Genomic DNA, 25,476 nt, shown 5'->3' on the forward strand with positions numbered 1-25,476 from the left:
ATGATAAGTATGGAGTTTTTGCTGAGGAACTGATATTCTCCCTGAACCTCTCTGTATGATTGACTGGGAGAAAGCAGAAATTCCTTCAGACTTCAGTTGGCTTAAATATTTTATTAAATAAAATAAGTAATAAAAGTATAAGAATGTGAGCTGTTATCCTTCATACATCAAATATATGAAAATACCTGTAAATATCTCCTCTAAACTCTGTAAAGGCTAGAACAAATTTGTAGTAGCCTGATTCCTTTCCAGACTTGGTCTGTTGCTTTAAAATCTCGTGGAAATCTAGACATCAACTAGCTAGCTCAAGTTCAACATAATTAAAACAGAGCTCTTAATTTTCCCACCCCACCCAACATTGCTGCCTACTATCTCAGTCACCCTAGACACCTCCACCATCTCCTCTGTCCTGATTCTTATATCTAGACTTGCAGATTTCTTTCTAAAATATGCATCCATCTTGACTCATCTTGATTGCTACATGATCCTCCCATTTGGCCTTGACAGCACAACCCTGCCCCATATATATCCATTGAGAACACCTCTAGAAAAATCATTCTCCTACCTGTCACTTGGACCCCTGGCACATGTGCACTTAAAAGAATCATGGGATCTGACCCTGATCCAAACAAGTGTGCCTTCTATTTGTGCCCATTCAACTTGCAAGTACAGCAGGATCCCAGAATCATAAGCCCAGGCTCCCCCTGAACTGGCAGTTTGAAAGCCCACAGCCTAGCAGGACCCATAGCTATGGTGACCATATGTCCCAGATGTTATAGGTTGTCTCAGCATCCCAGCCATTAGAGAAAATTTAAGGAAAAGTCTTGGCTAGGTGGGACCTTGGAGCTGCAGAGTCAGGACTCTGTGTTTGTGTGCGTGCACTGGCGAGCATGGTGCCTTTGTCAGTGGAGCCAGGGCTGCAGGCTGGGTTTAGGTCTGGGATGCCAGCTGATGAGCTGGAGGCCTGCCCTGTATGGACTCTGTCTGCCCCATGCTGACTCATGGCTCCTATCCTGGCCATGTGTCCCTGGGCTGGGGCAGGCCAGTTGTTTCATAGTCCCCATACAGAGATCCCAGCCCAACTCAACCCAGCTGCACCCTGCTCTAATTGTAGAGGGGAGTGTGAGGCCAGGGTCAGATGCACCCACCAAGCCTGGGAGTGCACGGCCAGGACAAGGCTGCAGATCCCAGGTTGGAGCCAGAGCTATGAGTCAGCATGGGGCGGACAGAGCTCATACAGTGCCCCCAGCCCTTCCCCCACCCAGCTCACAATCCTGGCTCCAGTGAGAAAAGCACTACACTCCTGACAGCTGCTCCAATCCTGCCCACTGCCGCACACTGCCCCACACACTGCCCCACTGGACATATGTGCGTGTGCGTGCTGGCACCCCTTGGTACCCCCTCATCCCAGATTTCCCTAAAATAATTACAGTCACCCTACCCATAACTGGGCTAGCACCAACAATCATCTAGTTGTTGGCCCTGGTCCTAGGATAACACCAGGTCTGCTTTAAAGTCCTCAGTGTGAGAAGCCCTTTGATTCCTCCCTAGGAGCCTCATCCCCCATGCGGGATAGTTTGGGGCCAGAAATTAAATTTCTCAGGAGGGGAGCTCCCTTGATCATCTCCCTCTTCAGACCTAATTACCCTTTGATTAAGAAAATGAAGCCACATGCCTGCAGTAGCTCAGGCCAGAAGCCAGGGGGGGCACTAGAGCACAGCTCTCTGGCTGTATGTTCACTTCCTCTTCTTGCTGCCCCTGAGGTCCCTGGAATTTGTAGTCCATGATCACAGCAGCAAGTCTCTGCAGGGTGCTCATCACTTCCTCTTACTGCTTCCAGATGCCTCTGTGGTTGTAGTCCACAGTTGCAGCCAGAAGTAAGTTTGAGTTGAGGAAGGGGTGTTTAACCCCACTGCCTGGCTCCAGAACCCAGCTGGGGTTTGCTGGGGGGGAGTGGGGAGCAGTCCTTCCTCCCCACATAAACTGGGCTGCATCCCCAGCTGGCCTTTCCCCCTCACCACTCCCTTGCCAGCCAGCCCTCATTGCTTCAGATAAGGATCAGAGGGGTGGGGCCAGCTCTGCTTTCTGGAGCAGACAGCACAACTCAGCCCAGAACTGCAAAGCATGCTGGGATGCTGGGGACTGTGGTTTAACTTGAACCAGGAAGGGGTTTAGGACAGAAGTTTCATAAATTTGTTTCACCCAAATCAGTTAAGTAAATCTGATACTACGTTCAGACCACATTTACCTTAAACCAGTTCTAGTCATTTTGAAACTGGTTTATATGCGCTGAACTTCTATTCTGTTACAGTTTTAAACCAGATCACATAAACCAGATCACTTAAACTGGTTTATGTGTAACTTCTGTCCCTAGCCATCAGGTCTGGGGCTAGGGAGGGGGCTTAAACCCCCCACCCCTCCTGGTTAAACTCCTGGTCCTCCCAAGTACAGAACTGTCTTGCCCTGCTAAACTTACTGAAAGTTACTGCTGGCTCTGACTGGGCTACAAATCCCAGAGGCACTTGGAAGCAGGAAGAGGAAGTGATGAGCAACCCTGCAGAGTCCTGCTGCTGTAATTCTGGACTGCAAATGGGAATTTATACTGGCTATGTGCCAGAGAGCTGTGCTCTAGCACCCCACAGCCTCTGGCCTGAGCTACTGCAGGGATGTGGCTGTATTTCCTGAATCAAAAGTAAATGTCTATCCAGTTGTTTCTCAATTGAATCTCTGCAGTTTAAACTAACCTGCAAAGACTAAATCAATTCAGCATTGGGCTTTTTGACTATCTGTACTTAGCCTTGTAATTTTTCTTCAAGCTTATTTCAAAGGACTATTTTAATACATTGTAGTCCATTTCTGAACTTAGGCAAATACTGTTTTTTTATATATAGGCTGCAGTCCAGTGGTGAGCTTTAGTCAGGTAGTGTCCTGCAGCCCTTGGAACAACTTAGTTTAGAGCAGTGGTCTCCAAACTTTTTTGATCATGCACCCCTATCTATATAAATAGAAATTCTAATATTTTCTTCCCACACCCCAATGGATCGTCCTGTGCACCCCCTGGGGTGCGCGTACCCCACTTTGGAGACCACTGGTTTAGAGCTCTCTACTATACTGCTATGCAACTTCATTCTAAGTCCAAGAAATGTCAGTAAAATAACAGAAAAGCTGCTTTCTGGCATAAAACAGCAAAGTTGTACTCATACCTAACTATCTAATCAAGACTCTCCTCCCATTAGGAGAAATAACTCCAAATTTATGAAATTAGCATTTTTTTAAAACTAAAGTGCTACCTGATTTGTAATGTAATGGTCTAGAACAAAGAAACCTGACTATCATAAGAGCCATGTAGCAAATTACCCAAAAGCTATTCAGGGTTTTAATGAACAACCATGTTAATTAACAGGAAAATTATGATAACAACAGGTTTTAAATATTTTTGTGTTGTACTAAGGAAAAAGACTTATCATTGAAAGCTGCACAGAAGCATGCTAATTTAGACAATTTCAACAGCAAACCATAATTTGAATCCTAATTGGATAGGCAAAAAACAATAAAAAGTTCTTAATATAGCTGGATTTTGCAGAGGCTGCTTGATTTAATTAATTAGAAGCCTGGTGCATTAGAGTTCTAAAAAACCTTTTGTTAATGTAGTATGTGATCTGTTTGCCCCTATACTTTCCATTTTTCCCATTTTAATAATTCTAGTTCTTTCCATTGGTGCAGCAGTTGCAGAACATGAACACACTGCCTGCTATATTGCTTCTGTTGGTGGGGTCAAATCTATTAAGCACAAGTGATTTGGTTTGGTTGCCCTTACATAATGCATAGCTTTCACTGATGTTAATGGGAATTTTGAATGCAAAAATATAAACTAAATTAAAAATATATACTAAATATATAAGCAGGCTGGGCGGTGGGGAGGAGGAGGGAGTATCAGTTCAGTATTTTTGTATCTTTATACCATGTCCCTAGGCAGGGAGGGGGCACCCTGCAGAAGAAAGGATTGGGCCCATCACAGCTCCAGTGAATGGCAGACAGCAGCAGCAGGCACTCAGCATGATTCTTTCAATCATGATTCCTATAATTGTGCCAGGCACTTGCTGTTGCCACCCACCATTCACCAGAGCACTGAGGGGCCCTATCCTTCCTTCTGCAGAGCACCCCTTTCCCCACTGCATGGTGCAGGGCTTCTGAGCACTTCGTGCTGCTGCCAGCTGTTCACTGAAGCTCTGAGGGGCCTGGTCCTTCCTTCTGAAGAGCATCCTCCACTCCCACTGCCACCACCAGGCAGCCAGGTATGCCATTGTGACCCACTCTGGGGCTCTTCTGCCTTCTCTTAAAGCTAGGTGTGGAGGAAGGTCCACAGTAGCAGGGCTGGGGGCATGCTTTCCCCTACTAGGCAGGCAGTCCGCGGTGGCCTGGCTGCTCGGCTGTGCTCAACATTCTCCAGCAGCTGTGGAGCCCATGGGACGCAGTGGGAGTCATACAGGAGCACTCCCAACCTTCTGGCCTAGATGTGAAAACAGCCTGCATGACCCCTCCCCCCAATCAAATACCGAACGTGTGTTCTGTTCACTCCCAATCTAATCTATGTCGCTTACAAAAAACTCTGTAGATTAAATCAGTTCCACCCCAGGCTTTTCAAACGTCTGTACCTAGCCTAAATGGAAGCAAGATAAACTAACAATAGGGAGTTTACCATTCTGATACACATGACTGTATTGATTTATACCACACACATAATCATAAAAAACATAAGATGTTGTTGTAATGTAGGCATCATAATAATACATACAATTGGTACTTTTACAATTTATTTTTAAATTAGGTGATGTTAGTAAAAGAAGTTTAATACTACTATAACTGACTTCCTTTTCCACCCAATGAATTATGGATTTGAAATCCAGATTTTTGTACTTATTACTCAGTAGAGCTAGGTAGGAAATGGTTTCCTGGGGAATTTCCTGTTCCACATTGGGAAGATCTCTTTCAAAGCTTTAAATGAAAAAGAAAGAAAAGAGACAGAGATTGTGTTACACCAGAACAACCAAGAAACTAGCAACTCAAACATTCATGGCACACCTACATGTGCAGTGGACTTGCTTAATCAAGTACTAAATGATTGCACAGTAACTGACTTTACTGGATAGTCCCATTGCTACATGATTATTTTTAGATGCTACTGCACAGTAGTGTCACCATCATGGTTGGTACCTGGCAAAGCTACAGCACTGTAGCAACGAGATACAGTGCAATAGCTTCTTGCTACTGTGCCATTGCATCTCATTTAGACATACCCTCACTGAGGTAGTAGAGGGTAAGATTCAAGTTCCTAGTCTGAATCAGGCAGAACAAGGACCTGTATCTGCAGCCATGGGCAAGACATGACTTTTCACTTTCTTTCTGATTTTTAACAAGATATTCCACCCTAGACCTAAGCACCATTTCCAATTAAAACATGTATGAATAATCTTGTGGTAAGTTTCTGTTGTGACAAAGTAACATTTTCTGAAAAAATACAGGTTTCAGAAAAATCCCAACCAGCTCTAGTTAGTAGAAATTTATTGAAGAATCAAGCTTTGCCTGTTTCCATGTAAAATAAAAGGTCTAGATGTCATGTGTTTTCTACAGAGTATAACCCAGCAACCTTAGGTCATTTAATATTTTTTTGTCTCATAATTAAAATCTTAATCAGGTGAATTATGGATAAGCAAGTCAGCAATAATGAGAAAAACCCTTTCAGTAATGTATCAAAAACAGCCTAATTCTGTCATTTTCACACATGCAAAATCTCCCATTAAAATTGATAGCAGCTTGAGATAAGGACTGCGTACTGGGCTCAAAGGGATTATATGCATCCCCTCAATACTAAGCCTGGGAGCACGAAGCCAAAGCATTACTCGCTAATTCCCTCTCACTCTGTGTGTGCCAAGTCCTAAAAATGAGACCTTGTAGACACATCAGTACAAATGTGAGCTTGTGCCAGTAAGCACACCTGAGACAGCAAGCTGAAGACCAGCACTGTAGCACCCAAGACCCTTGAAGGAAATCGAATTGCTTTGTTTCTGAGAGTTGGCACATATGGAATAAGAGTTGATGAGAGGTACTTTACAGCAGTGTTCCTGGACCCAGCATGGAGGCAAGCCCTAAAAGTCACATTTAAACAACAGCAACTTAGAAAATGCAAAGTAAGGGTGAAGGTACACATAACACAGCATACTAATGGCACTTAAAATATGAGTGTCCACATGTTAAAGCTTGTTAATTCATGCTAAGTACCCTCTGAGCATCTCAAAGTTATGCCACTTCAGGCAAGGGTTAACTCTGGGCCTTGCTACCTACCTGTGACAGAGCACCTTCTGGGTGTCTGTCACTTTAAGGGCTGGGAGCAGGCAGCCAGCAGGTGCAGGCCAGCCTTGATGAAGCAGCCATTTTAAATCCTTGCTCTCAGGGCTGGAGTAGTAGTTTGCTGCTAGCAGTTGAGGAGGTAACATGTGGCTGAGCTGTGGCTTGGAACATCTTGGAGGTAAGAGCAGGAGCTATGGGGATGGCAGGAGACTCCTGGTCCTGTGTATCATTGGAAACTGTACCTTGCCAGGAAAGGGTGCCCTGGTGGGACTCCTTGTGGTGAGGGAATCCCCAAGAAATGCCAGGCCAGTTATGCCCCCCCCAGTGAAAGGTGGGTAGGGGCACTTTAACCCCAACCCCCACCATCCAGTGGGTCATTGTGGGAGCAGCGGGGCCAGGCACACCTGCTGAGAGGCACTTGAGTCCATAGGGGCATAAGACCTGGGAGTGGGGGCCAAACATGCTTAGAGAGAAGCACCTGAGCCCAGGGGGGTGTAAGACACCAGACACTAGTGAGAGGGTGGAGTTGAGGCCAGGCATGCCTAGTGAGAGGCACCTCAGCCTACAGGGGCACCAGCATAGGAGTAGAGTGTTGACCCATGAAAGGGATGAAGTGGCCTGGTGAGGGGCTAGGGGCAGAGTCAGCCCAGAGTTTGGTGAATTGACTGGTCACTGCTTAGATGAGTCTCTGGGTCTCTCCCATGACCCTTGAGGAGTGAAGAGATAAGACTGATGGCCTATGTGGTAACTCAAAGGGAGCAGGGCATGGTGTATGTGGCCCAGAACAGGACAGTGTGAAAGAGGCCTGGTGAGAGCGGGCGGAGTGTCACAAGCCCCAGTGAGAGGGGGGGCAGAGTGAGTGTGGCCCAGGACAGGGCAGTGTACAAGAGGCCTAATAATGAACTGAGTTTGGCCCAGCCTCAAGCTGGAGTTGTAACAAACTATATGTTATCTGCAAGGCATGGGACATAAGGGAAGGTTGGAATCATATAAGACCTGCCCTTGACATCACAGGGTGCTCAAAGGGCACCTAGTACCATCTATGAACTTAGTTAATGAGATGTGGCAGGTGGTTTGCCCATAGATAGGTAGGAGGCCAGTACTGGGACCAGGCCTGGGATTTTGCCTCTGTCACACTGCCTCATGTTGGGTAACTTCAGTCTGCTCCACAGAGATAAAATGAGTAACTTCCAGTCCAACATCCCAGGATGCACCACTCCTAGCTCCCACTGCCTCTGAGCCCATGTTTTTTGGCTCCTAGCCATGCCCCTGCTCACCAGCCATCTAGTGGCAAGTCAGAGCTATACAAACAAGAAACAGGATTACCCTTAACATACAACTTCTCACAGCATGTTTTAACTTCAATACTGTATACCATTCCACAGATTTTAATATGGTCTAAGTGTAATGTTTAATTTCACCCTTAGTACCCTTACTATTAGAGTTCATGTTGCATTTAGAAGTCTCTAGCACATTGATATAGGCTCACAAACTGCAATTATATCTGTTGCAAGCACATATTTTCATTTATAACTTTGAAATTATGTTTTAAGACAGAATTTCCGATTCATTCTATAGTAATAGCTCTGTTATTCGGCATCCTCTGGGAATGGGGGATGCCGGATAACAAAATATGCTGGTTAATTGAGCAGCTCCAGCTGCCGCTTCTCCTGCTACGTCCCTCTGCCCCTCCTGCTGCATCACCACCCCTCCCACAGGCCCTGCGGGATGGGGAGGCAGGCCCCACACAACCCCGCACAGCCTGTATGCCCCCGGGCCATTGGGGCTCAGCAGAGCAGGACGCTTTGCCCCAGGCCATAGGGGCTTGGAAAAACTGGAAGTGCCATGGTGGGCACTTCCAGTTTCACTTTTCCTTACAAGCCAGCATGCCAGTTACAAGCCGGCATGCTCTGTTAAGGTGCCGGTTACCAGAGAGTTTACTGTATTGTGGTTTACAACCTAAAAACTTCCTTTTATATATTTTAAAAGATGAATGGGGGGGGGGGGGAACACTCCTTTAAATCCCCATTTAAAGATATCTGCATAAAGAAATTGTGACTCTTCCAGTCATTTAGCTTCATCGGTGTACATTAAGGACCTGATCCTGCAAACTGTGTAGCGTACATGGGGTGGCTTTTTCTAGCTGCAGTTGTTAAGCTAAAATATATTTAATTTATGGTAGCTTCTACTGGTTTAGGAGAGACTCTGAACACTTCCATAAACATGAATGGGTAATAGTCTTAGAATTAGTGATGTCTCTCCTGACAAATGAACTAAGAAATTTCTTAATTCAGGCAAACAGGGACAACAAACAGTGAACTGCTTGTAAATTGCACTAGAAGCAAGAACAGGAAATGGAATCAGGCACCAGATCCTGCTCTTTGAAACGAAGTGAATAAGGCTTGCCTTTTGTGTTTGGTCTGCTGAGTGGTTTGGGGTTTTTTTGGTGGGCTGTGTGTTTTGGGCATGTACTCTGAGGAGCTGGGAGTGCTGTTAGCTGAGTCATTGCTGGTTGATTGCTGCCTGTGTTTGACAAAAGCTGTAACAAGGGGGTGGAGTCGGGCCAAGCAGGGTATAAAAAGAGACTTCCTGAGGGACCAGACAGTGTGTGAACAGGGGCAGCTAAGGAAGCAGTTTGCAAGCGGTTCAGAAGTCAGTTTGCCACCGCATTCTTTGGAGGGGAGCCTTTAAGGTAAGCTCTTTCTTTAACGAAGAGTACCTAACCTACATATATTTAGCGTAAGTAGGTAGAACTCAGGAGTTAAACCAATACTTAAGCCCCTTGCTTAACTAGAGTCTTGAGTGAGAATGAGTTTGCTAGGAAACTTGCAAAGGAGGTGCTAGGGAGAACAGCTCTTCCTCCACCAGGCAGTACCACTGTCAGCTCTTCCTCTGTCCAGGCAGGGCCACCCATCAAGGCTTTCACTCAGGTCCTGGTTTGGTGCTATGGAGACCACAGCTTTCTTCCAGTTACAGCCAGGTAGAAGAGTATCTGCAATGTGTGTATGACTCCTGGTGGTGTTCTTCAGGGGGAAAGCAAGAGAGCTACAGAAGAAGGTGGCAAGGCTCCAAAGCATCCTCTGCCATGAGGACATCATCAGTTCAATGCTGGAGGAGACCTCTGGGACTGCGGAGGAAGGCCTGCCAGAGGCAGCACTAAAGAAGATGGAGGACATGTTCTTCCATGAAGGTGGAAGCTGGAAGTTTGTGACCTCTGGCAGCAAACAGAAATCTTCATCTCCACCTGCAATGGTTTGCCTAAAGAACAGATATGGAGCCCTAGCAATATAGGAGGAGGAGCATGTTCTATTGATGGCATCCCAGGCCAGGCATCCCCAAGGTTGAGAGGATCAAGACCACTGCCACCAAGTGGAAGCAACAGGTGGTGTTGGTTGGTGTAACAGGGCACTGAGGTGTGCCTATTCCTTTGTGGGAGCAAGCAGCTGGAGAGGCAGCTTGCAGGTGGCAAAGGGGGTTAATTAGGGACATGCCTGACCAGTAGCAGGCCAGGCTGGAGATGTATAAGCACTGGGTCTGAGCCAGCCAAACAGTCCAGCCCCAAGAGCCATGAAGTGAGGAGCTCCTAGCAGCAGGGTGACTGACTATAGAACTGAGCAAGCAACTCTTCAGGCCCATGAACAAGGGAAGGTACTTGGGGCAGAGACGGGTTTGTTATATGGGCAGGTGGCCTTGGTTTTTATGTTATAGCCCAGAGAAGGTTTGAGTGCCTTGCAGAAGATGCCAGTGCTTGTTATTGAGTTGCACCAGTGGTTTAGCCTTGAGTCCTACAAGCACAAGCTCAAGGCCTTCTTAGAGTACCGGTAATCCAAGAGTGGTTGAGAGTGGAGCCCACCATAAACTGCAGGAGGATGGGGATCAGAAGATCCATGAACCCAGAGACTGGCTGGGAATAGGATCAGGAGATCTGTGAGCCCAAGACCCAGAAAGTGGCTGGGAGCATGATCAGAGAATCCAGAAGCACAAAGCAGAGCTGAGAGAGAAGACTGAAAGTCTAAACATGGAGAGTGTGTCTGCATATGGAACTAGGAGATACAGGAGCCAGGGATAGGTAGAAAGCCAGACTAGAGGGTCCGTGGGTCCAAAGAAGTGGTGCGAGCCACACTAGAAGGTCCACAAGTCTGAGAGGGGCTACAAGCTAGCCCACAGGGTCCTTGAGCCCAAAGAAGGGGTGGGAGTCGGACTAGAGAGTCCATGAGTCCAAAGAGAGGGGGTTGAAAATGGTACCAGGGTCTGAGAGCCTGTCCTCTCTGCAGGGGACAGAAGCATCCATTTACTGGCCTGATCTGTTGTTTCATACTGGTGTTCTCAGCAATCATACAGCTCACTTAAGCACATTTACAGAAAGCTCAACTCCTATTCCTCTTCTCCCCTGCCTATCCTTACTGAGCAGTTATGCCCATCCATGAGAATGCTATCAATTTCTAAGTACTTGGAGGAGAAAAAGGTGATTGGGAATAGTCAGTGTGGATTCAGGAAGGGCAAGTCATGCCTGACCAACCCAATTTGCCTTCTATGAGGAGATGGCTAGCTCTGTGGAAGTGGTGAGAGCAGTGGATGTGCTTATATCTCAACCTTTTGAAGACTTTTGATAATGGTTCCCATAACTTTCTTGCAAGCAAGCTCAGAAAGTATGGGTTGGATGAATGAAGTGTAAAGTGGATAGAAAACTGGCTGGAGCATTGGGCTCAGAGGGTAGTAATCAGTGGCTCAACGTCTAGTTGACAAATGGTATCAAATGGAGTGCCCTAGGAGTCAGTCCTGTGGTCAATGTTGTTCGATATCTTCATCAACCACCTTGAAGATGGGATACAGTGCTCCCGCAACAAGCTTGCAGATGACAGCAAGTTGCAGGAAGTAGGAGATACACTGGAGAGCAGGGGTAGGATTCAGAGAGACCTCAACACGCTGGAGAATGGAACCAAAAGAAACCTAGTGAGGTTCAATAAGCGCAAAGTCCTGTACTTAAGATTAAACAATCCCAGTATAGGCTAGAGACCAAATGGATAAGCAGTAGCACTGCAGAAAATTTATCTGGGGGTTATAGTAAGCTGAATATGAGCCAACAGTGTGCCCTTGTTGTGAGAGACTAATTGCATACTGTGGTGCATTAGTTGGAACATTGCCAGCAGATTGAGGAAGTGATTCTTCCCCTATATTCACACTGGTGAGGTCACATCTGAAGAACTGTGTCCAATTTTGGGCCCCCCACTACAAAGAGGATGTGGACAAATTGGAGAGTCCATCCAGGGGCAACAATAATGGTTAGATGACTGGGGCACATAAATTCTGAGGAGTGGCTGGGGGAACTGGGCTTATTTAGTTTTGAAAAGAGAAGACTAAGGGGACACTTAATAGCAGCCTTTAACTACCGGAAGAGGGGGTTCCAAAGAGCCTGGAGCTCAACTGTTCTCATTAGTGGCATATGACAGAACAAGGAGTAAAGGTCTCAAGTTGCAACAGGGGAAGTTTAAGTTAGATATTAAGAAAAACTTCCTCACTAGAAGTAAAGCACTGGAACAGGTTACCTAGAGAGGTAGTGGAATCTCCATCCTTAGAGGTTTTTAAGACCCTGCTAGACAAAGCCTTGGCTGAAGTTATCTAGCTGGGGCTGGTCCTGATTTGAGCAGGGGATTGGACTAGGTGACCTCCTAAAATCACTTCCAACGCTAATTTTCTATGATTTATTTCTGCCCAAACGAACTCATACTTTTGGCAAAAACATTTTTGCAAAACATTTGTGTCTTTCACTCCCTTGACTTAAATCTGCCTCAAGTTTTCTCTTCAAGGCATGTGTATATGTGTGTGCATAAGTGCTTGTGTCTCTTGTCACGAGACATTTTGTACCGGAGGAGAGAGACCTGGAATCGGATATCAGATTTCAATACACAATGACTTTTTCTGACATACTATAATTAGGACCATCGAATATTTTTCATTCTTAATGATAATGCAAATATTGAAATCTAAACTCTAACAACACTATTAGGCACCATTAAAAAGATATGAAAATAATTAGCACATTTCACTTCTTTCTGGCTGTTTATGGTAGTCATTTGATCCAAATGATTAACACTGTAAAATAGTACTAATGTATCATATTTATGAATACTTTTAATTCTTCTCTAAGCTGGCTTCAAAACTTTTGTAGAGTTTGGAATTTTAGGGAGGGCATACCTCTTCGTGGTTGAATCAGATTCCATACAGAGTTCTTGCCACATCAGATGAACAGATATCTATGATCATTTCAGCATGTATGGTACACAAGAAGGGCTTCCCATAGCAACTACATACAAAGTATATTGTCCATGCCCATTAATTCTGCAACCTAAATTCAGTCTAAGCATGAATAGAATATCTACTGAATGGATACTTTATTCAGAATCGGGAATATATTTAGAGCTCTGCCAGTTCAACTCTGGCCCCATGATTCCCATATGAAAATAAGCAATCTTTTCAAGAGAAACAAGGATAGCATGCCCCGGATCCCAACCATGAACACACAAAGTTAGACACTTCATCTGTCCATATGTAAACCAGATGTAACAGTGTACACTATAATAGTGACAGGTAAATTACTGAAATACTATTTTCTTCTCTTTTCCTATTGTATGGGGGTGGGGGGGTTCTTGGCCAGTAATAAATGTCTACAAGGGAATGGGCTAGATTTGAGAATTATTACTACTAAATAGATTTTTACAATGCTACACATAATCCTTTCCAGAATTAATAAGGAACACTAGAGTACTATGCAGTAATTCTGTTCATATAATTAGCTGTAGTACTTCTTGAACTGGTGTAATTAAAAAAAAAAAAAAAAAAAAAAAAACCCAAACAAACAAACAAAACCTATCAAGTTAATGGTCCCCTTGGTTTTCTTTAAAATAAATCAGTGGTAGACCTTTTCCCCTGCTGTGTTTTGGACAAGGGAATTTCAGTTTAGATTTATTTGTGATTTATGAAATCAATATAAAGCTATACAAAACTGAAAAGGAAGACCCTTGAGGGTGTAATCTACCAGCGTGATAAATGTAATGACATTAAATCAAGCCAGCTCATGTAAGAAAGGAAATTTAGTGTTTTGAAATTGCTGTATGCATGAATAGGCAAACTTAATGCCATATGTAGCACAAACATAAGCAGTATAGTAATGTAAGGCCATTATTTACCAGTTAATTGGGCACTATGGCAAATCACAAAAATAATTGTGCCATTACTTCATGTAAATGAATGCTTGAGTTGGGAACAGTGCTGTCTGCAGCTGACTTGTTTCAGGAGCATTGGCCTCTTGCAACATGAAAAGTATGGATGATTGATTGGAAAAATATCAAAGACGGGTCAATCCTTTTCTTGCAAATATTCCTCTGTTTCATTTATTTGTAATACTCTCTTACTGATTCCATGCTAGTCTTCATTCTACAAAGAATAACAAATTAACTGGCTGACAAGGAAAAGCATTATCCTGGACAGAAAAATGTTTTCACTGGCCAAATAAAACATAACTTTCATTCTCTATTTTTTGACAAACTGCTTAATAAGCTCCTTTAAGCACTCTTCTCTGCTTGTTGGTTAACTCACAAACTTATTTAATCGTTTCAAAGCTAAATACCATAACGGTTATACTTTGGAAGTAAATCTAAATGAAGATTTACCATACCTGTATTATACATATAATTTCACACCACATTCTTTACATTCAGACTATTTTAAGAGGAAGTGAGGCAAATTCTGCTGCAACTCTATTGGCTTCAATGGTGTTACTGACAGCACAATTTTCCTACTATACCTGCTATAAATAACTTGGCATATAAAAATGAGTAGTTTTGAAGACAATTTAAACTTGATGACCAATAAGGCCAGATTTGCCTGAGTGTTACACATACCACTGCACATAGAAAATGTTCCCATAATTTACTATTATACAAATAGAATAATTATTTTGGGCAATAAGCCAGTTCTGGTCATTTAGACTAGGTACAAACATTCAGAGAGGTTAGATCACATTAAAAATAGCCATCCAATCTAACTTGGTTTACCCAGGTGTGGACCTTATACTTGGATTGACCTAACTAGGGATCTAATTTATAAATTGTACAGGATACAGGAAGTTTAGATTGGTCTAAAAATGCCTGGTCTGATCTAAGTTAACTGTACCTCCGAAGTAGTCTAACTTACATTGGTCTTTCCTGACCCACTCTAACTAAATTTCTGTACAGTTCCCAGCCCAGCCCTGGGTCTGCACTTTTCCTACCCACCCCCTGGCACTGGGCTATTTTTAGCCCCTGGCATCTCAGACCCTCCCCTAGATGGACAACCCCTGGTCTGACAGAGAGAGATTCCCATTCTCCTGAGCTCCCCCATGGACCCTGTCTGCCCCTCAATCCTCCCCAGCCACCATGGGTGCATCCAGATGAGTGAGCACATGCCTGTTGCGGTGTCTCAAAGCAGTTTGAGATGCTGCAAGAAGCATGCAGGGAATGAAAAAATGTTTCCCGCACTGCCTATTTCTTTCAAATCCTGATATCAGAATTAAAAAAAGACCCCTCCCACTGAAAAAAGTGGTGCAGGGCACATTCCTGGAGCATGCCCTGAGGCAACTGGAGGCTGAGTCCTCCAGAGAGTCTCTCTGGCATACAGCCAGAATGTCTCTGTGGCTGCCCTGCTGCCCCAGAATGCTGGCTTAGCATGCTGGGGTAAATAGAAACAGGACAAAGGTGCAGCAGTGACCCAGATCCAGACACTGTCTCAGGTAAACAAAGACTACTTAGGGGTAGGGGGGCTGCTCTGGGGGGGTGGGTCCCCTGCCTTTCACCTCATGCGGTGCACAGCCCCCCATGTCCCCAACAGCAGCAGCAGCTGTCCTGGCACTTAGAGCCCACTACTGACTGGTAGAGCCCCCAGGCAGCACGGCTTGGACCCAGACACCTGGGACCTGGTGCTGCCTGTGCAACATGGTGTTGTGCCGGCCTGGCCCATTAGCACATGCCCTCAGACAGAACCAAGATGCTCCTGCTGTCACTCCAGGGGGACCCAGCCAGGCCCAAGAGTGTGCACCCCCTGTGTGCAGTGCCAAGATCCTGCGTGACTGCAGGAGTGGCCCGGTTCTGTCCGAGAGCTTGTGCTAGCAGGCCGAGCCAGTGCAGCACCATGTGGTGTAGGCAATGCCATGTCCCAGGAGGCTGGGGCCATGCTGTGCTGCTGAGAGGCTCTGCTACTCAGTAGCAGGCCCTGAGCACCAGGATGGCTGCTGGTGCTGCCAGGGGGATGTATGCTATGTGGCTTGTAGGATGCAGGTGGAATGTACACTGCAGCCCTGCCCCTTGCCTATACCAGTGCTGGGACATACAGCCCCACCCTGGGGGTGCTTCTGGTCCCAGGAACCACTTGGGTATGTGATGAGCTGGGAGAAGGCGGACGGTGGAGGTAGCAGCAGGGTGCGTGTGTGAAAGAGAGGGAGTGCGATGAGGGAAAGGGGGAGGAGCACTCTGGGTAGCAGAAGCTGCTAAATCTGGGTTTAGAGTGCCCCCTTCCCCCTAAAGAAGCCTGTTCAGGAGGAGGCCAGCCTGGAAGAGAAGGGGCTTGCCCAGCCCAGTCCCTGAGCCTCAGTCAAGGGCTTCACAGAAATGGCATGGAGATCACTGGGGCCTGGACAAAGGTGCGTGGAGCAAAAGATGGCACTGCTCAGAGCCACAAAGCAGTGGGTGGAACAGCAGCAACTGGACTTATGTCCTGGTGCTGGGACAGAACTGTGGCTGGGAGGGAGCTAATGGGAGCAGGCAGGGGCTGCAGGTCAGGAGTGAGAGGCACTCGGAGAGGGTAGTGGGTTGGAAGTGAGGGACAGAGCACAGGAATATCAGTGCTGCTCAGCGCCCCACTTCCTGGTGAGAGAAGGGATCAGGGACAGCCCTGATTTTTCTATAACCAAAAAAAAAAACCCAAACCAAAAGCAAACTCTAAATTGTATAAGTATTACCACAGCCTTTGCGGCCATGCAGTCCCCATCCAGGTCTGGCAGGGGCACAGCCATGGGGTCTCGGGTCCAATAGGGCAGATGCTTTTGCAGGTGGTGTCAGGTCACAGGCAGCAGCTCCAACTCCCAGACTGCTGCAGTGGGTAAAGGCTGCAGGGCCACATGGGTAGCCCTGCCCCCTGACAAGTGCCCCACCCTCCAGTCATTATCATGGAATCGGAAGTCCCCCCCCCCCCCGCTAACCCCAGACCTTTGACACTGGAAAACCCCTGCTCTTGCCCCCCTGAAATACTCCTTTTGGGAGGTGGGGGATTGTCATACAACCAGAAAAAAACCAAATCCTACACTAAACATCAAATACCTGCTATAATGTTTTAATCTTATTACAAAAAATATTTTTATCATGATTCATGTTTGTATACTGTATATAGATGGGACTGCATAATAACTAAAAAATAAATTCTTAGTCTCTTATATTGTGTGGGGGTGAATGGTGGGAGATGGGGGGGGGGTGTATGGTAGGGTATGGGTATGAGAACTAGATCCAGCCTTATATCTGAAAGTCAACACGGGTTGCACCAGTGGACCAAATGAGTTTGTTTTTTTTTCTCGAAGTGCTACAGGATATTTCTAACAAACTTCTGTAAATAAATCAGCATTTCTTGAACTCTTGAGTACCCCACATCCAAATTGGTACTGTGGAATAAGATAAAAATATTCCTGCCAAAATATACAGCCTCAAAATAAGAACTCTGTTTTGAATTTGGATGTATGCTGTATATTCCTGGGTAGCTGGCCTGACCCTGAAACTCTGAAGTCACCAGGAGATTCACCACTAACATGCACAGTGTTGGTTCAGGCCCTTAAGGCTTATATATTAATTAGCTGATTTTAGAAGATACTTTGTTTCAGAGAACAGGCTAGGACATTTAATAAGGGAACTCTGGAGACTGTTTGTGTGGCTGCGCAAATATCTTGTGATTTTGGATCCCTCACAAAGTGTTTAGTTTGGTTCAGGAAGAGAAGAACAGTTAAACTCCAGGGCATTTTTACACAAGCAAGTGCCCAGTGCTATGACTCTTGTGGCAAAATGTGTGTTAACGCTGAGAAAATGCTGGTGGTGTGCTTTTGAACTAGAATGCATTGGAAATGCTTCAGTTCAACAGCATACCACCACCATTTTCTGCATGCTGACATGTATTTTGCTGCTTATATAACTGCACATGGCACAGCACAGTTCACCTCGGCTCATGTACAGAGCAGTTTGAATTGGAGTCTGCTCCAAAGTGGCAGATTTCTGGTGTGTCCAAGGACAAAAAAGTATGTATATAAATGCCCCAAGTGCTTGACATTATCAGGATTTCTTTCTTGTAATTTGTTTCTGTTACCTGTAAAAGATATTCTTCTTTGCTCTTTCCAGGAGTTTGTCATGATTGTTGTATTTGGTTTGGAGTTTATCATTCGTATCTGGTCTGCTGGCTGCTGTTGTCGATACCGGGGATGGCAAGGAAGGTTGAGATTTGCAAGGAAACCTTTCTGTGTAATCGGTGAGTATCCCAATTATAGTTCATTTCAGTGTAAATAATACAAAAATTCCACCCACTCATACATTCACTTTTATTTCTAAATGAAATACAAAAGAGTCAAATTCTATTTAAAGTCATTCTAGTATAATCCAATTTTAGAATTATAACCTCTGCTCAAGAAATTTCTGGTTTTAAAATCTGCAGAAGTTCCTAAATACTAATCTGCGTATACTTTTCATATTTTTGTAAAAGACCACTTTCTGTTCAGATCAGGATGGACAAAAGTGTTGATATTTCCATTAGGAAAACATCAGGTGTGATCATAGATTTCACTGAAATAAACAAATAGCTGTTCATTTGTTGATCCTGAATGTTACTTGTCTATTCCCTTCTTCTCTTAATTCTTCTTTGATTGCAGATATTAAAAACACTTAGTCATATCTGAAAGTTAGAGGGACAGACTTCTCACTCTCATTGGTTGACAAGTTCTATTTCCTACACAGCTGTCTCTATGTCCTCCAGCCCAGCCATTTGCTATGCCAATAAGTCTGTTACTGAATACTTTCATAGCTCAGTTTCCCACAAAATCCTCTTTTGCCCTTCTCCTTTTCCTATTGGAATTTATCCTTAATGCTACAATCCACAGAATCCTCATAACATCTTAAACAAGCCTGCAGAGATTAACCAACCAGTGACAACTGGGTTGAGTTGAAGTCATAGTTTCATAGATGTTAGGGTTAGAAGGGACCTATTAGATCATCAAGTCTGACCCCCACCTGCCCTGGGCAGGAATGAGTACTGGGGTCAGATGACCCCAGCCAGGTATCTGTCCAATCTCCTTTTAAACACCTCCAAGGAAGGAGACAGCACCACTTCCCTTGGAAATTTATTCCATATTTTGGCAACCCTCACTGTAAAGAATTTTTTCCTGATGTCCAATCTTAACTTGCTCTCTTCCAATTTATGGCCATTATTTCTAGTTACCCCAACAGGTGCCCTGGTAAACATTGTATCCCCCACTTCTTGCTGCACCCCTCTGAGTTTGTAGGCAGCCACAAGATCACCTTGCAGCCTCCTCTTGCAGAGGCTGAAGAGATTCAGGTCTCCCAATCGGTCCACATTTAGGTTTTTTTCTGTAGGCCTTTAACCAGATGAGTGGCCTTCCTCTGAACCCTCTCCAGGCCATCCACATCCCTCCCGAAGTGCAGGACCCAAAACTGGATGCAGTACTCCCACTGCAGCCTGACCAATGCCACATAGAGAAGTATCACTTCCCTAGACCTGTTTGTGATGCACCTACTTATGCAAGAAAGGGTGCAGTTAGCTTTACTTATTACCTCATCACACGAGTGACTCATGTTCATTTTGGAGTTGACTATGACTCCGAGGATCCTTTTCCACAGTTGTCAGGGACAGCTGTTTGAGTTCATGTAATGTCATTTTTTTTATAGTGATGTGGCACAAACAAGTTGTAAAATAACAAAGCTGTTTCATTACCTCTACTCTCATCCTCACTTCCAATTTATTAGCTCCACTCACATTTTGCCTATCATGTCAAATAAGATGATGATCTTTTTGTAGACAGTTTTGCCTGTGCATTTGTATAGGACCAAACATGTAACACTGGAGGTGACCATTAATAACTTCACTGAGAAATCCCAGTAATTGTGAAGGGAGACTCTAATGAGGGAATAAGAACTAGTGGAAAGCAGTCCCAAGCTGCTCTGTTCCCCAAAGAATCGCTTCTGTTTTTTTAAAGATAGAATGCAAGAGCATACTAATATCAGACAAGATGCATGTCCCTTACAAATATGATACCCATCAGATACATGGATGTATCAGATAAAGGTTGATTGGGAACATGTGAGAGAGTCAGGTTGGTTCCTATCATTTTACATTACTCAAAAGCCTAAAATATATAAAGGCATCATTATTAAGAACCATAAAGTATCTCCTGTAAGTTTTGGGGACTGTTGTTCCAGGAATTCAAATAGAACTTGAAGTTATGTCTCCAAACCCTGGTTATGCAGACTTTGAAGTTTCCTGAATATTGCTTATGGCCCAAGAGGTTTATTGATTAGCTGGCTTCATAGGGAAAACAGAATAGAGCTTTCTATGTAACCCATTTCCCCAAGGCTAACTGAAGAGAAGAGAGAAGGAACAGGAATTGTTTGGGATACCAGGTACAAACATAACTCTTTCTTAGGGTAGTACAATACAGAACAGAGCAAAATAAGTAAACTCTACGACTACAATTTACAGTAGTATTAAGTAGGCTATTTTACCATCCCCTGGCAGAGCTATCAAGGACTTAATGGCCACAAGCTAAGATGTTTTCCAGCAGAAGCAACATTTCAGTCAAACTCCAATGTTTTCTTATACCCAGTGTGATACAACTATATATAAGCAGTAGTGGATCCAAGAAAAGGGTAAGGGTGGTGTGCCCCCTTTTCCCCACCCTCATCTTTGGGCTCTTGCTAGAGCTCTGTGATGGCAGTGAGCTCGGAGTTCACCAGCTGATCAGAGCACAACTGGCCAGAGCCCCCACTTTCTCATGGCTCTGGAGCACAGGGGATGGATCATAGAATCAGTGGACTGGAAGGGACTTGGGAGATCATCAAGTCCAGTCCCCTGCCATGGGCAGGAGGGTAATGAGCTCAAACTAGCTCAAAGAGGTGCTTATCCAGCCTCCTCTCAAACACCTCCAAGGATGGCGATTGCACCACCTCTTCCAAGAGTATGTTCCAGGTTCCATTACCCTTCTTCCTTACGGAGAAGTTCTTCCTTCTGTCCAGTCAAAATCTTCCCTCTGTTAGTTTGTTACCATTGGTCCTCGTTCTCCCTAGGAGTGTCTTCCTGAAGAATGCTGCTGCTGTTCTCCCTACACCTCCTTCCCACTCTCTACTGAATTCAGCAGCAGTGGAAGGAAGGGGATGAATGGTGGTGGCAGTACTCACCCTGTGGGATCCAAAATAGAGCAAAAGCAGGGGTTCTGGCATGACTATATGGTGAGAGCTCACTGAGGCACAGCCAAAGGGAGGTGCCTCCATGTTGCCACACCCCTTCTGGATCTGCCCCTGTATACACCTCATTTAGTACAATGTCAGGCATGCACAGAGACCGTGCCACATACCTACAGGTCTGGTACTTTTCCATTAACTATTTGTTTGTCCTACTCTGTCATTCATAACCTGTAACTTATACCAATCAAACTGTGTAAAGCCTGCAATGGAGTGCTTTAGATTCATACTCTTCATTTTAGAATGATTGAATAGGCCTGTATGGAGTATCTTATCCCAGTGTCACTCATCATCAAGGGGCAAGGTTTCTGCAGGCCACTGCAGACTTCTTCATCAAGATCAGAAACATTATCACCTGTGCAGTACAGAAATATTAGCAGAGATTGCAGGTAGATTCTTACACTCTGGTAGTAATTGTATGTTTAATCTCTGGTTTTTAGTGTCCTGTAAGATTATGAATTTTTGTTCTCAGGCCTGTCTTCTGAAGGTGGTCTGTAGGTTACCCTGAGCAAAAAATTGAGAAGGCCATACTTGGCACTATAGCTGCCACAAACCTGTACACTATCATCCCACAGCACACAAGTGCAGATGCCTGCCTGAAACAGTTACAAGAACACAAACTACCCTCAGATTTGCAAGCACAATGTATCGCTCAAATAATATGCTACATCTTCCCTCACAGCCTTACTTTCAACAACTGACACATCCTCCAAACTTCTTCCAAGAATACAGCCATGAGCACAAATATAGCTGCCCAATATGCCAGCTTCTTCATGATCCACTTGGAAGAAGAATTTTTAGAAAACCACTAAACTTGCCGTATACTTACATTGCACATGGTGTGTTCATCATCTGGACTGAACACCTAGACTTACTTACTGACTTCCATCACGGGTTCAACAACTATTACCTTTCTATCAAATTTTCTTTGGAATACTCCTACACTAACATCAACTTTCTAAATAATACAATCCACAGCTGGGATGGTACCGTAAAACTCACTGTATCCGAGAGAACCTCAAACTGTCTTACTTATGTCCACAAGACCAGCAATCAACCCAGGCATACCAAGAAACCTGAAGTCTATAAAGAGGCCCTCAGATATCAACACATCTGCTCTTGAGAAGAATTCTTGTGATATCTGCCCCACCAAACTAAAAACTGTCATTACCAGCAAAAAAATAACAGTCTATACCTTGAAAGAGCCACCCTGACATTACTTTCTGCAATATAAAAAGAAAAAATGAGCTGACCACACACCCCTTGTTGTCATTTACCATCCCACACTGGTTCTGAAAAGACAGATCATCAAACAGAATCAGGCCTTGAGAGAAATATTCCCAACATTTCTGTTCCTTTCAACACCCTCCCTCCACCAACTTTAATCATTGGATGCAAAATTGGACCCGAATGATCCGGGGACAACAGGGCAGACCCTACAATGAGAGACTGCAGGACCTGAACCTGTTCAGCCTTCACAAGCGAAGGTTGAGGGGGGACCTGGTGACTGTCTGTAAACTCACTGGGGGGGACCAAAAGGTTTTGGGAGAGACCTTGTTTCCCCTAGTGCCCCCTGGCATAACAAGGAATAACGGCCACCAATTGTTGGAGAGTAGGTTTAGGTTAGACATCCGTAAGAATTACTTCACAGTTAGGGTGGCTAGGATCTGGAACCAACTTCCAAGGGAAGTAGTGCTGGCTCCTACCCTGGGGGTCTTTAAGAGGAGGCTTGATGCCTACCTAGCTGGGATCATTTGAGCCCCGTTTTTTCTCCTGCCTAGGCGGGGAGTCGGACTTGAAGATCAACAACGTCCCTTCCGACCCTAGTTCTATGATTCTATGAAAAGCCCCGCTGAACAACAGACACCAAATTAGATGCAATCCTGCCTTAACAATATATGCAAAACCTGTCCATGCATCTCCACGATCACTGCAATGAACACCCTCAAGAATGAACCCATCAGAAATCTCAGATCCTATACTTGTCCATCCCAGAATGTGGTATACTTCATCCAGTGCACAAAATGCCCTTATGCAGACCATGTGGGTAAAATGAGACAAAAGTGACTCTCTGTAATAAACAAATTCAGCAAAAAGATGCACACACCATTGGTAGGAAAATTATTTTCTGACCTCACAATCTTTGTGCTCAAGGGTAACCTGCAGACAACCTTCAGAAGACAGGCCTGGGAACAAACATTCAAATACTACTGGACACTGAAAACCAGAGATTAAACACACACATTAGCTTTATGGCTCATCATAATTTAGTTGTAATCTCTGAGGTGCTGATGACCCTCTTCCCTCTTGACTGGGCTTTAATCCAATATACAATATTACTACCCCCTGACCCCCAGCACCACCAAAAAAAAAAATTCCTTGCCTCTGGCATAAAGGAAGCCAGTTAAAAATATATAATTGGATGCATCTACACGAAACATTTACTGTGCAGGTGACTAATTAAATGTGCAGTAAATTTCTCAGCATCTACATGTACGTCCCTATTAGAGTGCATGAAACTAATTAACTGCTCAACAGGGACCCTGTTGCGGAGCTTTTTTATGTGCAGCAGTGTATGTGTAGTTGCTGCCCCTGCTGGCTGGGGCACAGGGTTCTTCAGTGCGGGACAAGCTAGCAGGCAGCCCCCATGTTGAGGAACATTGTGCCCCACCCACCCACAGACTGGCACATGGAGATGGGGGTGTAGCTAGCCCAGGGCTGCTACCCCATCTCCATGTGCTGTGGAGCACATGTGGAGACAGAGGAGCAGCCAGCCTTGAGCTGGTTTCAAGTGCCTCCCTGTGGCTAACCAGGGAGCAATGTGTTTCAGCGCAAGGGCTATCTGTCAGCTAGCCCCCTCCTGAAGCACCCTGAGCCCCAGCCAGCCCCTTCTCCTTTCCCCCTCCCTCTCCCACAGCACATGGAGCCCAGCTGGAGCAGCTCCGGGCTGGCAGGCTGACTCCCTAGGTCCCCTGGCAGCTCAGACCAGGCTCCATACAGTGCAAACAAATAAACTGTGAAACAAATTGCGCTGTGGTTTTTTGCTTCAGGGAGCACATACAAGCAGTGCACCTGGGAGCAAAAACTCCAGAGCTTTTATTCAGCCACATTAATTGCACGTGTAGATGGGCCTACTGTGTTCAAAATCAGATATGTTATGATGTGATAGCTCAGGCAGGCCTTGCCTCCTGGTAGTGTAATTACACGGTGCTTTACTACCCTCCGCTTGAGCAATTTTTTTTGTACCTAACCTACACTTCCCTTGCTACAAGTTGAGACCATTGTTTCTTGTTCTGTCATTTGTCACCACTGAAAACAGTCTGGCTCCATCCTCTTTGGAACCACCCTTCAGGTAGTTGAAGGCTGCTATTAAATCCCCACCCCCTGGTGTCTTCCCTTCTCTAGACTAAAAAAGCCCATTTCCCTTGGTCTTTCCTCATAAGTCATGTCTCCCAGCCCTCTCATCAAACTGAACACAGTACTCCAGATGTGGCCTCACCAGTGCTGAGCAGAGGAGAATAATCACTTCCCTTGACCTACTGGTAACATACCCACCAATGCAGCCCACTATGCCATTAGTCTTCTTGGCAACAAGGGCACACTGCTAACTTGTATTCAGCTGATTGTCTACTGTAACTCCAAGGTGCTTTTCTGCAGAGCTGCTGCCCAGCCAGTGAGCCCCCAGGCTGTAGTGGTGCATGGGATTGTTGCATCCTGAGTGCAGGACTTTGCACTTGTCCCTATTGAACCTCATGAGATTCCTTTTGGCCCACTTCTCCAATTTGTCTAGGTCACTCTAAATCCTAGCCCTACCCTCCAACATATCTACTACTCCCCTCAGCTTAGTGTCATCTTCAAACTTGCTGAGGGTGCACGCTATGCCATCTTCCAGGTTGCTGGTGAAGACCTTGAATATAACCGGCCCCAGGACTGACCCCTGGGGTACTCCACTTGATACCAGCTGCCAACTACACATTGAGCCATTGATTACTGCTCTCTGAGCCTAATGCTCCAGCCAATTCTTATCCACCTTACAGTCCATTAATCCAGCACAAACTTTCTTAGCTTGCCTGCAAGACTGTTGTGGGAGACCATATCAAAAGTCTTGCTAAAATCAAGCTACACCACATCCACCAGTCTCCCCACATCCACAGATCCAGTCACTTTATCATAGAAGGTAATCAGGTTGGTCAGCCATTACTTGCCCTGGTGAACCCATGCTGACTGTTCCTAAACAACTTTTTTTTGTCCAAGTGCTTAGAAATGGATTCCTTGAGGATATGCTCCATGATTTTTCCAGAGACTGAGGTGAGGCTGACTGGTTTGTAGTTCTCTGAATCCTCCTTCTTACCTTTCTTAAATATGGACATTGGTGACATGTAGGGGGTGCACCCCCTGTCAGGCTGTGTTCCCTGCTTAGGCTCCAATATGCTTAGGTGCCGCCCCTGTGAGCACCGGCTGGAATGAAGCGGTGGATGAGGTGACTGCATGAATGCGATTGGCCATGGGGGGACCCCCCCCAGTTGGTGAGATTGGCAATGGGAGGACACCCCCACTGGTTGGTGAGATTGGCCATGGGGGGACCCCCACACCC

At 45.2% G+C, this 25,476-nt stretch overlaps 1 protein-coding gene across 1 annotated transcript in view; it reads left to right on the forward strand.

Moving 5' to 3' along the window:
• The window catches only part of KCNQ5 (potassium voltage-gated channel subfamily Q member 5), a 186,392-nt gene that overhangs the window by 26,268 nt on the left and 134,648 nt on the right, over positions 1-25,476 (forward strand). The window contains exon 3 of the mRNA XM_019538157.1: positions 17,757-17,883. Within this exon, the coding sequence (XP_019393702.1) occupies positions 17,757-17,883 (127 nt within the window). The remainder of the gene's footprint in view (positions 1-17,756; positions 17,884-25,476) is intronic.

The sequence above is a fragment of the Crocodylus porosus genome, unplaced genomic scaffold (genome assembly GCF_001723895.1).
Source record: "Crocodylus porosus isolate Cpor-Errol unplaced genomic scaffold, CroPor_comp1, whole genome shotgun sequence".
NCBI lineage: Eukaryota > Metazoa > Chordata > Crocodylia > Crocodylidae > Crocodylus > Crocodylus porosus.